The 17,826-nt window shown below is 41.2% G+C and overlaps 1 protein-coding gene across 1 annotated transcript; it reads right to left on the bottom strand.

Moving 5' to 3' along the window:
* Positions 1-8,638: 8,638 nt before the first annotated feature.
* On the bottom strand, positions 8,639-16,830 carry fem1c (fem-1 homolog c). Its single transcript, XM_006789763.3, has 6 exons — positions 15,398-16,830; positions 12,366-12,535; positions 12,090-12,278; positions 11,287-11,798; positions 10,806-10,982; positions 8,639-10,640 (listed from the first exon to the last, which is right to left on the bottom strand). Exons 1-6 carry the CDS (start codon positions 15,939-15,941, stop codon positions 10,376-10,378), a joined length of 1,857 nt encoding a protein of 618 aa, XP_006789826.1. The 5' UTR covers positions 15,942-16,830; the 3' UTR covers positions 8,639-10,375.
* Positions 16,831-17,826: the final 996 nt, after the last annotated feature.

Raw genomic sequence — 17,826 nt, 5'->3', positions numbered from 1 at the left:
TAGAGACCATCCAAATGCAGAAAGATACCAATTTAGGGTGATTAGAAATTTTGCGTGGGTTCTGTTTAGGTACTCCAGCTTTCTCTCGGAGCCCAAAAACATGCAATTAGTGGGGTTAGCTCAACTGGTCACTCTAAATTCCCCATAGGTGTGACTGTGACTGTGAATGGTAACACCGGGCTCTCCGCATTAACCCTGTCTCAGATTGCCGACCTGTCCAGGGTGTATCCCGACTCTCGCCCTATGGTAGATGGGATAGGCTGTAAGCGCCTTCTCCCTGTGATCCCGATAAAGAGAAACAGGAGAAAATGGGATTCACACAACCTGTTAAAGCATTTTTTAGAAATCAATCCTTAAGTGCACCATTGTGGCAGGAGTTCTAGTCTAAATCTACTACTTTTTTAAATAAATAAATGAGGCATCAAATATCAAAGAATTAACTCAGCAAACACACAACATACAACATACAAACAGGAAACCAGGTAAAAATCTCATATCTCAAAGGCAATAACAAAGCAGAAAGCAGAACAACCGCACCAGTGTACTATACGTGGCAAACGATTACAATATAAAACAGGAAGTGATCGTTGGGTTGCCAACGTGGATGTAACCACCATGACGTCACCCACAGGTTTTAGGATCCATATTCTGAGGTTTCACTTTTAGTTTTTTGAGCTATGTGGATAAAACACTGCAGTGTTAACTTATCAGCAAACACAAACAAACTTGGTTGGTTAGAATGCTGCGTTCAGACTCTATGGGTGGACTTATTAATGCAAAGTAAAAGACTATTAAACACTAGAATTTGAGTCACCGGGTTACACAGAAGAGCTGAAAGCACGGCCATGAAACAAAAATAAATAAATGAATAAACAATAATATACTGTAGCATTTCACCTTTTTCTTGTTTCACAGGACATGTTAACTAATATTAATGTGACAGATTGCAGAACTGCATGAAAGGCTTTAACACAAACCTTAGCAGAGCTGCAATATTCATTCTTGTAATCAAGCCACTTATTTTTGTTGCTCCACATATTTTTTTCTTAATTAATTCATGATTTTATTTATTTCTTAAGTCCAATAAAGGCAAAAAATCAGTGAAGATAAATACAAATATTAAAAAATTGGCAGGAAGGACACGTGCGTGTGTGTGTGTGTGTGTGTGTGTGTGTGTGTTTGCGGATGGTGTATGTGTGTAAGTGCAAGTATGTTTGCTTAATATTATTCCTGAAGATTTAACACTGTATATTAATGAGCTCATCTGAGTGTCAGATCCTCTGTCAGAAGATGACCGGCCTGTGTGTGTGTCTGTTGTGCGCATGTGTGTTACATTAGTGTATTTGTTGTGCTAATCACTGCCATGCCAGCTAATTCCTCCTCTATTTATATGAGTGTTATTTTGACAGCTGACTCAAAGTGGAAAGTTTTGGTGCCAGTGAGCTTGGAGAGCAGAAAACTCTATCACACATATACACAATAGATCATTTATCCCTCACAGTCACCCACACACAATTAGCATTGCCCCATGGTCCAATCAACGACTATGTGCGTAAGTCAGAAAGAAAAAAGGCGATGTGGAGACTGTGTGCAGGCCAGACCAGTGTCAGATTCAGACCACAGTGATCCCCACGTTAATACCCTGCCAATCTATTTTAGCTGAGGGGTCTCTTATGTAATCTGTCACGTTTTCAGAGCACCCCTTTGTCCGTCACCACATTGTCATTTAACAGTCAGCAGGTGCTCCTCTCATCCAAAGAGATGCAATGTTGGACCATGAAAGTAAACAGCAAAGCAATGAGTGATCCTCTGGTGAATCGGTGCAGAGGATAATCTCCATATAAACTCTGTTTAAAAGGGACGGCGATGACAGATTTACTGTCCCAAAGCTGTGGGGCTGCGAGCAATCACAGGAAGATAGCCAGGAACACGAGCATGCAATGAGGTCTGCGTGTATCCACGCTGAAAGCTTCATTTGAAATATATAAGAGGGGAGATGCTGACATCTGGCAGCTAGCAGTTATGGAAAAGTCCAGATTAATGGAGATTAAAGGAGCTCCTGTTGCACTGAGTTTAGGACAGCACCTTACCACTTGCATCGTTTATACATTAAGCTTGCCAGTTATTATTTTTAAGTCAGAGATAAAATGCTTAACCTAAAAAATGTCAGATGAATAATGAAAGACATGCTGGAAACATGCTGGAGGCAGGGTGAAGGTATGGGCACATATAGCTGCCAGTGGACCCGGGTCACTAGTGTTTATTGATGATGTGACAGCTGATAGACGTAGCAGGATGAATTGTGAAGTGTACAGGGATATACTCTCTACTCTGGTTCAGCCTATTGCTGCAAAACTGATCAGACTTCACTGTGCAACTAGAAAATGACCCAAAGCATACTGCAAGAGCAATTCAGGAGTTTCTCAAGGCAAAGAAATTGGATATTCTTCAATAGCCATCTCAATCACCTGATCTCAGAACAGCATAGCATACATCTGAGTTACTGAAGACAGAACTGGATGAGAGAAACCTACAATCAAGCTTAAGTGAATGTGGCTGCAGTGAAAGCAGAGCATCTCAAGGGAGGAAACCCCCAAAACAATCAATTCTCAATCACGAAACACATTGAAATCTATCCTTGAAACTAGAACCAGACAATGTTATTCTTAAAGAGATATTTTCTTTATTAGAGAAGTTAAATGACTAAGCAAAAAATGGAAACATTGCCTATTGTGTCATTGCATGAGAGCAAAGTCCAAAGAAAATTAATTTTTTATAAGCAGAAATCAGTTTGTCCCTGAACATTGCTTCTATTGATGCTTTTTCTGTGCAGTAAGTCAGACCATCTGACTAGAAAATCAGGTTTCCTTTGAGTCGTGATCGGAGAATTCATCCATTTATAAAGCTTTCGAGTCTCCTGCTGCTGTGGGGAAGGCCAGAGAGGATCGAAGAGACGGCAGACTGACAGCCACACACAATAACGCAGGCAGAGCTCCTTCAGTGAGAGACTGCTGCATCCTCGATGCATGAAGGAGCGTTTCCGGAGGTCCTTCCTCCCTGCAGCTGTCAGACTGTACAATCAGAACTGCTCCCAACAAACATAGATGTTTACATCTGCGCTGTAACTGCATTAATTTAATCAACTGATTCGCACTACAACCTGGTTTGCCTCTTATCTGTGGTTATTTTTATTTAATTTAATAACTGTACAGTACTCTGTTTATAGTAACCATTGTCCATATGTAAATATGTAAGAAAAATTGTGTATGTTTCTGTCCTGTGTCCTGTGTACTGTTTGTTTGTATATGTGTCTTTCTGGCTGCTGTTACAACCAAATTTCCCCTTGTGGGACAATTAAAGGATTATTCTAGTCTAGAGAAAAGCAGTAAAGCGTTAAAAAAGGACAATAGACCAGATTTTTGTATTCATATTCATGTCTTGGTTTTGTATGGCAGCATTATCCTGCTTGTCTTGGCACTGAAGCGAGCTGAAATGGGTTGAGTGGCACACAGAGACAGGCTGAGGCACGGGGAAAGAAAAGGTGTCTGGTGGTGAGTTCACCTGCAGGTATTCAGACACGGAGGAGCACAGTTAATGTAGGACAGCTTTCCAGCAGGGCATTATTCAGCCCTAAATATAGACAGGGCAGAAGTAGGCCGAGCTGACAGCACTGCCAAAAGCCATAAAAATAAGACTTGATGTGAAGCCTTGTGTACAATGAGTGAGGACTCACGGTTACACGTTCAATCTTCACTTTCCGCTTTCTTTTTTCTGCCCTGATTGAACGCGCAAATGTTTAAATAAATTCAATTAGCTGCTATTTCTGAGCTGTACTGAGCTTGTACATAATAGAAAAAGGTGGCAAAACAGTGTCAAAGCACCGTAATTGTACAGAAATATATACAAAAATGTCATTTTTATACTGGATATGGCAGAAACACATAACTGTATATACACTTTGCCAAAACAAAATCAGTCTGGAGTTTAAGTGACGCATCATAAGCATCGCTCTCAGATACAGAATATATGGAGCAGGTGATTAAAGCCTCCCACAGAGTCACTGATATCAGTAAGACGAGATGTCTGCGAAGAACCCAAAGGATACTAAAAGACAGTTCTCACCCCAGCTGCAGCCTGTTCACCCTGCTGCCATCTGGCAAGTGATACAGAAGTATCTGAAACCGCTAAACTCCAGACAGTTTCTCCTCTCAGGCTCTGAAAGTACTGAGCTCACCCTGTACACTTCACAAGTAATGGCTTTATTACTTTATCACTTGTCTGCTTATTCACTCATATTTAGTTTTCTGGAGGCATGCAGGGGGTTCATCACAATTTCATTATGCAGCCTTGTGTTACACAATTAAAATGAGGCTTGAATCTCAAACTCCTCTGTATTAGCTCACTGATTGTTACAGCTGTAATCGCAACTAGAGAAACAACAGTCTTCAGAGAATTTCTCAAGCATGTCACCAGCTCAAAATCCTATTCCTGAGCAAACCTCATTAAATAGCTAACTGATCATCTGCAAGGGAACAGCTTATTCTGAGAGTTTCACTCAGGATTTAGAGTGTCACAGAAACAGCACTCGTGGGTGTTGCTAACAACCTTCCTATGGTCTGTGACAGTGGATTCATTTCTGTAGACCAGAGTGCAGCATTTGAATCATATCTATCTGTTAGACTCCAACCTACTCATGTAAATGCGGAGTCGTCTTCAAACATTAAGGTTAATTATGGAGTTCCACAGGGCTCTGTGCTTGGACCAAGTCTATTTACATGATACTTATTTCCTTTAAGCAGAATTATTATAAAATATTCATTCATTTCATTTCGTTCTCTCCCACAGAGATTCTTTTCCTCTCTTTTCTTTCCTTCACCCCAAATGGTTGTGACAGGGGGGTAAGGGAGATTTTCCTTCTCACCATCTCCACGTGCTTTTTAATTGGAGGTCATCTGATTTCTCTGTTTTTGTCTTGTTATTTAGTTTGTTTGATATTGTAGGTTCTGTAGCCTGCGATATAAAGCACATTAAGGCAATAGTTGTGAGTTGGGGATTTATAAATACAATGAATTGAATTAAATTAGGAAATCTTTTCCTTTTTTTTGGCTGATCCTTAAGGGGTCACCACAGCAAATCGTCCATCTCACCCTATCCCTAGCACCCTCCTCTGTCACACCAACCCTCTCCATCTTCTCCTTCAATATATCCACAAACCTCCTCTGTGGTCTTCCTCTTTACCTCCTTCCTAATGTACCCATGTGTAACTCTGCACCTTAAAGCAAGAGATGGAGAAAAATACATTTGCAAACACTTCAAAGTTAAGCAGTGAATAAAAACGTGTTGGTGGAAATGAGGGCATGTCACTATTTTAACAGAGATATGAACAATTTTATCCTTTGAATATGCGTTTTATTATAGTTTAGTGAGAAAGAATGACACAATTTTGAAAGCTGGTAGGGAGCCTGAATTTTAGTAAAAGACAGTTCAGCATGGTAGATTCTCATCATCTTCATTCGTGAGACTTCATGGGCATTCCTCTGACTCAGTACACCCCCTCCCTGCTGAGCTGACAATTCCTTTTCTAGAAACTCTGGCTTTTATCCACACAGCCTTAGTACAAACTTAACATCCTCATATCAGCCTTTCACCTTTTTTCCCCTGCACCCTTTTCAAACTCTTCCTTGTTGGACACAGAACCACTTCTAGTGGGGCTGAGCCACGTAAACACCAGTACTGTGATAAGCCTCGACTTGTTCCGTGCACTTCGACCCAGAAACATCTAAACCGTATATTTCACAATTACCATCAATTATGTTAGCGTTCCTGCAGAAGGAAAAGGTTACCTGAGCTTTGCATAACTGAGGCTGGAATGGAAGATGTGCGTAAAACCAAATAGATTTTCCAGCTACAGTTACACCTCACACTAAATAAAAACATGTGTCCACTTTCACCTCATGATACCTTTGCTAATTTTAGAAAGGTAATTCTGGGCGTGGTTGTGAAAATGCAAAACAGCAAAGTTCAATTGCACTTCTCAGAAGGAATGGCGGTAAATATTTCCTCAGAAAATTGATTTACCTGTTTATTTGTCTCCATTTCTCCTTTCAAGAGTTTTTTTTTTTTTTTTTTTTGTGGCTAGGTCTGTTACGCAAGAGTGACATGATTTCAGATGGCTACATGCTATAACCACTTATTAAGGAAGGCTGATTGAAAAAGTCCCTGAAGGTTGCGAAATCCATTTTTATAGACCACAAAATGGTTGCAGGTCGTAAAAGAGATTCATACATATCTAACCAGACGCACTCAGTCCAGCCTCGGCGGCCTGGCGCGCACACACACCTACAGTGATCGTGACTCATTAAGAAAGTCCCACTCTCTGCTTTACAGGAGATCCTGGCAGTGACTCATCACGGAACATTCAGGACGGGTTTCACATTTTGGGGATGAACGCTGCCGGCTCTACATGTGGAGGAAGCAAGGAATAAATGTGTATTCGTGAAGGTATCTGTCCGTTTGTGTGTGAGGAAGCTGCATCATCTGGCTGTTACATGACAGTTCTTTACATTTCACCCTTTCACTTTGTTAAACTGAAACGGGAGTAGCTATGATCACTCAGGAGATTAAACCAAGGCAGCGCATGTGGTGAATGTGGATTTTGTATCAATTAAGAAATCTAAAGTAATGCTTTTAGCTGAGTGAGGCCTTGAGTTTCTCCCAAATTCACCCATAAACCAAAAGTACAAGCGCATCAGTAATTAACTGGCAGGACTGCAGTGTAGGCACCAGATTTTCTAAATAAAACCACCGAAGTTCATTTAGCCTGGGTCCAGATTAAGGCTGTGCGATATGACCAAAATCTCATATCCCGATATAAGACATCTATCGTCCATAACGATGTAAATCACAAAATTTTTACATTTTCTGTAAATTCTGTGAATATGGGGCAGCTCGACTTGCGTGAAGTGTTTCCAGCTGGGCGTCGTGTACCTGGAGTCGAGTGTTTTAACAGATGCATGAAACGATACATTTTTAGACATAAGTTGTAAAGGCCGCTGTTTTCTTTGTGAGTATTTATTACACAGCGTGCTGCGGGGAAAAGCCTGTTCTAACGTTTGAGTCTAAGTCTTAAGTCTTATTTTTTTAGCATTTGACTGCTCTTTTTTGCTTCTCATCCATAAATACTCTGCATAATCTTTTACGTGATTCAGTTTATTTTGAAAAATCTCAACAGGATCTTGAGCTTTATTGTGAAAGGTTTATGTGTAAAATAAACAAGCGGACACCCGATGGTTTTACCGTCGTTGTTGCTAACCACAACGCATAAAAACAGGCGCTTGTCCGTCCATAGTGTGGTTATATTAAATATAAGAGAAAAAGAGAACTTTAAGAAATTAATATAGCCACTACAGTGACCATCAAAACGATAAAACAATTTTGCCGTAAACAGTTTATTTTGCGACACCAAGAAACAAACAATAGCGTAAAATGAAACGATAGACGTTTTTATATGTCATCCGATATATAGCGTTATATCGAACAGCCCTAGTCCAGATCCATCCACTCGATGTTGTCGACTGATATCATACCACACTTGAAGTTAATCCATTCATTTGTGTGAAGCCTTTTTTTTCTAAAATGAGAAAACCTCTGGCTCCTGGTGAAATGTTGATGTAATCCTGGAGGGTAATGTGCAAAGTAAATGACATTGCCACCAGTGGAGTCATAACACAGCATGGCTGAACACCAATCTCATCATCTTGGGTCTTTAAATAATTCATTAGATTTTTTTTGTTGATTCTTGTGGAGCATCAAGGGCCTCGCTGATGTGTTTTTGATGCTTTGAGCCTCAGAGTTAATATACAACACAGCACATCGGGTGTTGGATACAGAGACAATACTTGTTACTGGGTCCTAATGACTGTAGTCTAGAGAAGAATAAACACTCCAAGGTTCTCTGCACAGCAGTCGGCTGCTGTTTTTAATTGCTTCATGCACAAAGTATTGAGCAAGCAAGTCATAAATTAGCTTGTTTTTACTTGAGGGCATTTCTTGGAAGCAACTCACGAACAACATGAGCAACCCCCGTCTGCATTTTCACATCTCAGGGGTCCTCTTTGCTTCACCCAACTCAAAGATCTGCTCAGTGACTATAGAGCAAAAGCAGTGGGAACACTGACTCAATCAGCTGTTGCCTATTTGCGCTCTTCCACCATTAGCCACAACATTAAAACCGCAGACAGGTCAAGTAACATTGCCTTATTAGAATGCAGAGTTCACTTAAGACACATAAAACTCACTTAAACATTGTTGGAGGTCAAGCACAACACGCATTGACAGCAGCCTCTCCCAGGAGGACAATGTGTCAATGCCACAGCGCAAAGAATCTAAACAGAGCCAGGTGCATCAATCCGGCCACCAAACTGCTCAACTCCCAATCCAGTCAGGCATTTATGGGAGACAAGTCTCATCCTGAAAGGATTTTCTCCAGCTTTCCTAAGCCAGAAATCACATGACACCCCCAGAGGTCCCTTGTGCTGTGTTAGGCAGCTGGTTTTAATGTTGTGGCTGACTGGTGTATAGCTATTAAAACAAAGAGAGAAAAACCAGGAAATAAAGACATTTGGACAAGATGACAAGTGCAACATGGGTTTATTGTCAAACTGGTTATTAAGACATGAACTCAATTAATGCCATATCAAATCTTAAACTCCGCTGTAGTAAAGTGCAGATTCACATCAAGTTGCCCTGGGTGTCCTCAATACATTTGCTATGTCTGCTTTTTTTTACTTTTTAAACTGTAATATGAAATCCTAAGAATTATGAAAAGCCCTTTTTTTAAAATTTCCAACCCACACATCTAAAGCTAATGTGCAAACGAGATAATTCACAAAGCTTTCCTATTCTGTATGTAGAGGCATCCTCCCACTCGTGTCTTCAACTCCTCACACAGCTGGATGACAGCTGTATAAGACAAACAGATCTACCCTTGCTCTGCTCTAGTTTGGAGTGTAGGTGTTGTCATGAAAGGTCTTCTGCAGTGATTGGTTGGCTGATATGTTGCTGCACGTGAACAGTGGGACAATGTTTACCCAGACGTTTTTTGGGGGGGGATAAAAATTATTAAAGAACGACAGTATTTAAAGGTCGGCCATGTATGAATGTTAAAGAGGTCACTTCTGTGTACGAGCCTGCACTCGCCAGCGGTTGTGAACTGTTAGTTTGGCCGCTGTGGTTTCTACTGGCAGTCACGTGCATTGTGGAATCTCCATGAGCGCCACTTCACCAAAATTCCCATTGTCAATAATTTGTGTAAAGTCAAACAAAAAAACAAAAGCAAAAAAACCCACTCTGCATACAAGGAACGCACCGTGGGGGGCACTCGCATTTCTTTCACACACGCACTCACGCAAAAAAATAAAACACAATCGCTCAAATTCATTCACTCGTCTTACAACAATCAGTACAATGTTTTTTTGCACCCCTCTCCCCCTCCTTTTTGAGTGAAGTAGGTGGATACTGAAGAAAACGGCAGCAATGAGGTAAACACAAAAACTCATGAGAGATATTGCACAGACAAGTGCCGGCACAGAATACAACAGTCTCTCTTTCCAACAGCCTAGCCTGTGCATAGAAAGAATAAAGCACTTATGGTGTTTGCACGCATTAAACCCTTCTTGTAAAGCTTTGTTGTACACTTAAGTGGGAACGACAAATGAGTCTCGAATCCACAGCACTTGGCAGATGTCCAGATTTGCATGACCAAAAACTAGGTGTATTTGTAAAAGTACAAAAAAACTAAAACTAAAACAAACAAAAAAAAAAAAATCTAATGACTGGGGAAGGGTCCATGACTGTTGGCAAACCAAAAATATTTTTTAAAAATAATAATAACAACCTGAACTCCCAGTATATGTAGAAATGCCTTGAGACTGAGAAGACGTGAGCAGGCAATGTTGAGACTGGGTTGCAGCCAGCATGGAGAAAAATCTCTCAAGTTTCATTTAATAAATAGAAATCGAGGAATATGCAAAAAAAAAAAAAAATCTCAAGCAAAAATACATAAACCCCTTTGCTCAGTTCATCCAGAGATGCAGCTGTGTTTGTCCATGTTGCAATCCACTCCTGTTGCATCCCCCAAAAATTGGGCCAGTTAATCCAAATCATTTTAAGTCCATCCTGGTTAGTTGAGGACTTTTTTGTGCACTTAATTCTTCCAACAAGTTCATACTCTCCGTGTAGTTTGAATTTGCAAACCTAACCCACATAATTGTCTCGGTTTTTCAAGCACCCTGTGGGTGAGGCGTTGAGATTATGTTGCTCCTTTTCACACTTTTCCCTGTGCACCCATCCATTCTTCTCCACTCCTTCACAATCATTATCTGTGGAGCAAGACGAAGGCCTCCAGTTTCTCTGGGATGTTTCCCCGGTAGTCGAGGCCGTGCTTGATGATAGCCCTGGCGGCTAGGCACTGCAGAGTGGTGTGGTTAATGGGCTGGATGACATTCCTGGCCAGCTCCTTCTCATCCAGGAGGTCGCAGGCCGTTTGCTGGAAGGCGTTGGTGCTGTCGAAGTGAGTCCCGCAGGAAATGAGCAGGTTCATGATGTCAGGGTGACCGTTGGATGCCGCTATGTGGAGGGGGCTAGTGGATACAAAGATAATAGATCTGTAAGAGGATTATCCTGTACAACATACAAGCACATGTCTTCTTATCCACTTTCTGCCATTTTCCCCCTGAATAAATGTAGGTGAAAACTAAAAGCTGGAGAATGTGGGTGAAACAGAAGCGTGATTTTTAAAAACAGACCTGTTGTCATCGTCATCTCGACTGTTGACATCTGCCCCACACTCAAGTAGGATTGAAGCGACCGTGAGGGAAGGGAACTTGCAGACGGGATAACGGCCCACGCAGGTAGTGTTGCGGTCGACTGCCAAGTGCAGCGGGCTGAAGCCATTCTTACCACATGGGTGGAGCTTCAGGAATCTAGAGATGCAACAGTGTCAGAATGAAAGGCAAAGAATTATGACTATGAACAACAAGTTTGATTAAACTAATGTTTTTTTTAAATTACTGACAGAATTGCAAAAAGCCTGTGGCAAAGGTCAATTAACATCCTGCCTGTTTGCTAAAAAAAAAAAAAAAAAGGTTGTATATGTGACTGAAAGAAACATTATCAAAAATCACTGTCACGGGAAACTTTTAGACCCTTCCAACTGCCATATTGTGTACACAGAGACATATGTGACCTTTATAAACAACACTGAGAAGATTTTCAATAGGAACACACCTATAGATGGTCTCCTTCTTGAAATGGTCCTGCTCTGCAGTACATGGCACCTTCTCTAAAAGACAAATGAGGTGGAGAATAATTGAGAGGGCCTTGCTGAGCTGAGCAGGGTCAGGAGGCATTGGTCCACTTTGTTTAATGGCTCGTTCAATCTCCATCACACTCTTGGACAGTATCCCCATCAAGTCCTCAAACGACACCGATGTCCCCAAGAGCCCCTTGGCCCTGTCCTGCAGCATGAAGGAGAAGAGCTCAGCGAATGACAGCAGGCTGGAGGAAGTCATGGGACTGAGGGGGTCCAGGTTGCTTTGTTGCATGTCCAGCGCGTACTTCCACAGATTTATGCAGCGTTCGAAGTTTCCAGAGTCAGCATAGACGGCACCACGGTAACGGATGTAGTAGGAAGTGTCTGGGTGTTGTGGACCGAGGATTCGCTCTCGGATGAGCAGAGCCTGCATGCGCATCTCATCCGGGTCAGAAATAAGTCCATCCAGCTCTTCTGCGTTTGTTACCTAGAAAGCAGATTAAAAAGTAGCAGAGTGACTTGTGACTTCAGCACCAAGACCCATATCGATATATGGGTCTTGGATTTAATCTATATAGCTAATTAACAAAGTCTTAGGCTACATCTCCAATACTAAAGACCAGAGTGTAACATTAAAGGTTTTCCCCAGCAAAATAAAAACATTTACTTTTTCCATCTTGATGTCAAAATGTGACATCATGTGAAAAGAAAACCGATTTCAAGAGCTTTAAACACATTGCAAGCCCACTTTAAGGTGGTGCTTGGTAAATGCACTCACCTCTCTAGCATAATCGTATGCCATGATCAGCTGCTTGGGTTCCGGCTTCTGGATGATGTTGTTACTGTCCATGTACCTCAGATCCATGGCTCTTTTCCAGTATTTTAAAGCTCCAAGCAGATCTCTTTTTTTGTCTACAAACGTAGCTCCCAAGAGCTCCAGGGCATCAATGCGCTCTGTGTGCCTCGTCTGCAGGGACAAAATATGTGATATTTATGTGATCTTCACACAACTCTACACAAACAAACTTTAATTGTAGGTGACAGGAAGCCTGACCTGCTGATGCGTAGTCAGGTAGTCTACAATATTAGTATGGCCTGTAACACTGGCAGAAAGTAAGGGTGTCATGCCGTAGCCATCCTGCTCCATGGTTGCGCCGTACTGCAGCAACATCCGCATGATCTCCAGGCTGCCTGACTCTGCACAGTCGTGAAGCGCCGTGTTGCCTGTGAACAAAGAAGATGCATGTTGTGCAGTGAGTTAAACATAATAAGACCTACATTAGCTCACAGAAGCCTAGCAGGAATTCAGTTTGCAAATCCATGACTACATCCATCCTATTACCTTGATATTGACTTAAGGAATTTCTCTCTCCATGTTACCATAAGCTGGTAATTTAAAAAAATATTTAAAAGGCTCAATGACTGATGCTAAAATTCTAATGGATGCTACCACTTTATATTTATTTATGCCATAAGATGTGTCATATTCACTTTTTTTTTTTTAACGGTTTCATCAGTTTTAGAACAGAAAAAGAGAATCAACTTCTACAAAGGATTTGAGCAAACAGACACACATCACATGAAGTATTTTTCAGCACAACACAGACAAAGAAAAAAACAACAACAAACAAACCAAAAAAAACATGCAACACAATAAAAAAAAAACAAATAAGCAGTTTAAAAGACAAATATGAATGTCTAACAAGGAAGAGCACAGAACGCATTCCTTAAAAGTTTAATCCATTTAATTTAGTTTCCTTTTAATTAATAATGTTCTGTTCCAGGGATACCAGAGCTCTAGTTTAATCCAGTTTAGCAACAAAAATAAGACATCTCTCCACCTTGGGGGTTTCCCAGGAATTTACCAAACAAACTCAAAACAAGGAAGTACTCCCAATCGCACTTCTGTTTAACTCCATTCACTACTGAGACTAAATACAACTATTAAGAGTCAATAAGAAGAAGACAATTAGTCACCAAGCTTCGAGTACCTTGGTGTTATTGTGGTGCTGAATTTCACAGAAGCTGTTCTGATAACAGTCTCTTACAACTGCAAACTTACAGAGTGAAAATGCCTGAAGCACGCTTAAATTAGCATATCAGACCACCGTATTGACCTATATGGTTCACCATTAAGGAAAACACAAGGCCAGACATTTGTACAACAGAAAAGTCTGAGAAACTCCACTGGTTCTTTGGACTGCAGGATGTAAAGGTGAGTCAAGGGCAGATAACTTCCATCATGAATTGTAAGAATATTTAGGGATGACCACAAAATTCCAACGCCACATTCCTCAGATAAAAAGGAGAAATTGCACTTTGTCAGGTGAGCTAAGCTATTGTTAAAAAGAAAAAGGGGAGGACCTATTACAAACAATTAAAGTGAAAAATGAAGTTCCACCAGCAGTGTTTTCAGTCTTGACTTGTTTGCCTTCGTTGGAGGGTATGTCACATTGTCAGTGAAACCGTGCAAGATTCACACAGTGGTATTGTAGCCAAGAAAAAAAAAAAAACCCAATAAAACAAACCCACAATTTGAAAGTACAAAAAATAACATTCAAGCCCACTCATGGAGCAGAAGCAGGACCATTTCCACCACTGCTACATTTACTCAAGTCTGGCATGTTAAAAGTAGGTCACTCAGTCCTGAAAAATCAGGTTCAGTTTTCCCCAAAGAGGAAGGGATACACATCTACAGACACACACACACGTGCTTACTGAACTTTAAGTCCCATAAAGATAAGTTAATCCCTTTGAGGATATTCAACACATGCCATGACTGGGAATTATAAACACTTCAAGCTCACCCCCCTCTTTTTTTTTCTGGTTAACAGTGCGTTTGTTTTTCTTTCTGCTCTCTGAGGCTACTCCACACTCAGTCAGATGAGACCAAATGGGGTTAGTTTGGGATCAACCAGCAGTTATATTCTTTGGTTTCTGCAAACATAACAATTCTGGACAGAAAACTGCAGCAGCGCTACAGTTTCCCCCCTCAGTTAAATATGTACAAGCAAAACTGGGTAAACAACAAGAAAGCCATGTTTATACTAAAAAATGGTTTAAACTGACTTTTGATTATATAATCAGTGTTTTAATGTGGCTTGGATGAATAACACTGATTGGAAAAACTGGGGAAAAACTTCAAGAAATCATTTAAGATTTGTTTGTCTGCATTAATCGATTCAAGATGACACCTCACCAAACAGGTTATTTACTGGAAGTCTTTCATGAACTGAAAAGTGATGACTTTTCTGAGAAGGAAGTGAGCAAGGCACAACTTCTGAAGCAGTCTAGTCAGCTGTGATTATTTTGTCAGGACTGTTTTTCTCCTCTAACTTGCTCACTTTCCTGCCTAAACATAAGCTTTATTGTTTTTGAAAAGTTTCCAGTCATATCTAATAATAGAGATTTACCCTCTTATGTCAATACAGCTGTTTTGTTTAAAGCAGTGTAGAGAGGGTGGTTTGTGCCCTGCTCTTGAATTTAGTGCTAGTCACAGGAAAGTAAGTATAAGCTACAACTGTATAGTTCTGATCACACAAGAGCTAAAACTAGGGGCTTAAATGTGCCAATCTAGGTAGGTATCCAAAGGTCTGTGGTTGAAATTCACTGTAAAACCATGAATTCAAGCCTACGAAAGCAGCAGTCTCCATAGAAAGAGAAAATAATGGACATCCTGAGCAGTTAAGTGCTTTTATTTTTAACCACACGTATAAAAGACAATGATCTTAAAGACAAATTCTTATTGTTCCTGTATTTAGAAAACACCATCCAAAGTATGAGCTTCCAGACACACCCTGACACACACGCACGCATCCAGGCTGACGTAGCTAGCTTGCAACTTTCCACTGTGAAACCAGAAGTTCATGCTTTGCTGTTGAGTCATTTCATACAGGGAAAAAAGCAATTGCAAATTAGTTAATTTTGTCATCCCATAACAAACCCTATATTTGGATGCATGCGTGTCACGTGCATTTTGCCCATTTTTTGCTCGATTTTCTCAAACGATCTCTTTCAAAAGAAGAAAATACGGCTTATCATCCATGTAGTCAACATTTTTCTGTGGAAAGCTTTTTACAGACTCACCTTTGATGCTTTTCCTGTTGACATCTGCCCCTTTCTCCAGCAGGTACTGCGCTATCTCCTTGTGCCCCTTGTAGCATGAAATCATGAGACACGTATGGCCGTGTCTGTTGGCTACTTCCAGGTCAGCATTGTGCTCCACCAGGTATTTCACAATATCCAGGTGGCCGTCAAAGCAGGCCGCCCTCAGGGGCGTTGAGTTGGTCAGCGTTGTGCTGTTGACAGAAGCTCCGTGACCCAGCAGGGACTGGACTACCTTCAGATGTCCCGCTGCCGAGGCAGCCCAGAGAGGGGGCGCCCCCTCGATAGTCTCCCCGTCAAAGTTCACCGATCCACCGACCTCGACAGGAGCACTGCAGCACTCCAGCAGATACTCCACCAGGTCCAAGTGGCCGTACCGGGAGGCCATCAGGAGCGGGGTGGCCCCGTTTGTCTTCTCGCCCATTAACTTGGTCACCTCGTGCCCATCTTTGTTCTCCAGCAGCTTCTGAAGCAGCCGGAGCTTACCATCTCTGGCTGCGTTAAACACCGCGGTCTTTAAATCCATCCCCGAGACGTAAATTCACGGTTTAATAGTAGTTTAAAAAATGGCAGCGCTGTCTGTCAAACAATGGGGTCGACGACCCGTGGAGGTGTAAGGTCGCTGTGGACAGGTGAAGCTTGGCAGCCTTTGTTTATAACGAGCTCCGACTTTCTAGCTAACTGGTAAACCAATGTGCTACCTTTTCTTGTTGTTGTTGGGGATTAAAATCCGCAAATAGTTCGTGACTTTCTAAATCTCTAGCTTTAACAAGTTGACACCACTTAAATCTTAATCTATATTACTAACTCAGACGTTTTTAGCCCAGTTAGCAAAAGTGGCTAGTCAACTTCCTCGATCCGTTTAGCTAACCGACTAGCTCCGCTTAGCCGAACCACTCTTCACCGCTGCTCATCCACTGACATGTCCGCTCCACTCGAGAAGCCCTTCTTCCTTAGATCTGTCCCCTTCGCTGGTCATTGTTTCCCAGCATAACGTTACTCCTCAGGGGGTTATTTATATTTGCTTTCCAAGGGCCGAAGTGTAGAAATCCACCCCCACCCGTTTACGCTGCTGCTGCTTATGCTAGCCTAGCCAGGAAAAATGACGTTCAGTCAAACAAGCGAGGGGATATCCCCCACTAACCGTGCCGCGTTTCTCCCTCACAGACACACCTCGTCCCCTTCCAAAAACCAACAGGCGTTACCACAAAAACGGCAGGTTACCAGTCGTCCACACAGCCGCTCAACAAGCTGGCAGGTCCGCCAAAGGAAAAGAAGGTAAACAGGGGAGGCTAACTAACCACCCACGGATCGACCGGATGATCACGACTCGGTTTGTGTCAAATCACAAACCCGACGCAGTCTTTTTTTTTCTCCAGTGGAGCACATGATTGACAGGTGGACAGCCAATCAGAGAGCTGGAAGCCCTGTTACGCAGACAACAACAAAGAGTTAAAAGAGTCTGTTTTTCAAGCACCAATGAATTTTCTTACTACCATAGAAAGAGAAACAGAGGCACAGGAAAGACTCAAATACTGCACTGATAGCTGAGGAAGACACACAGTAATGCACATCCTCGGCTGCTTCCAGAGGCAGTTTGAAATTAAAGAGACAGCATGAAAATGATTAAAATATATATATATATATTAATGACTATACTTATTTATTTATTTATAAAGTTATTCATTCGGTCTGATCTTTTATTTTTCCTTTAACTTATTTGTTAGGGTTAGATCAACTATTGCAATAAAACGCGGGACTCAGTCATCTGGAGATTCCAGTCACACCAACATCTGCATCAATACCCTGTAATACATTAATCATATATTGTATGCTTTATTTATTTAGTTTGCAAATTATTGTTTTTTGTTAATAACTGTAATATGCTTGGTCAGGACAGTGAGACAGGTTGATGAGGCCAGACAGGATTCTTTGTTGACACTAATGTTTGCAGATGACATTGTGACCATTGTGAGAGAGTAGAAAACAGGTGAAAGAGAGGCTGGAGAGGTGGAAGTTATCACCTTTTTTCAAGCATTTGTCTTAGGTGAATGTAACTGACATGTATAGATAAACCACAAGGCATATAAATATACAATCATACTGAAAGTAAAGTTAGTCAAGTCACGTTTTCCTATATGGGTATATATTTAATAGAATAAAATCTTGTATAACAATTTTTCACCATATACTTAATTGGGGATAGGTGTCTGATGAGTGTAGTAGCATATAATTATTTTTGTACACATACCAAGGTCTTGTAATCATATGTAGATGTATGCATACATTTTACTGTATATAAACAGAGAACGAGTCCCATATTGATCTTCTAGTTATATAAATAGCATCTACCACCTTTTTATTTCAACTTTTCTCACTTTGATTATGTACATCAGTTTGCCAACAGTACA

This window comes from Neolamprologus brichardi, chromosome 12 (assembly GCF_056152115.1).
Source record: "Neolamprologus brichardi isolate AB-2024 chromosome 12, ASM5615211v1, whole genome shotgun sequence".
NCBI classification, from domain to species: domain Eukaryota; kingdom Metazoa; phylum Chordata; class Actinopteri; order Cichliformes; family Cichlidae; genus Neolamprologus; species Neolamprologus brichardi.
Note: the sequence above shows the minus strand (reverse complement) of the source record. Positions and strands in the feature narration are given on the sequence as shown.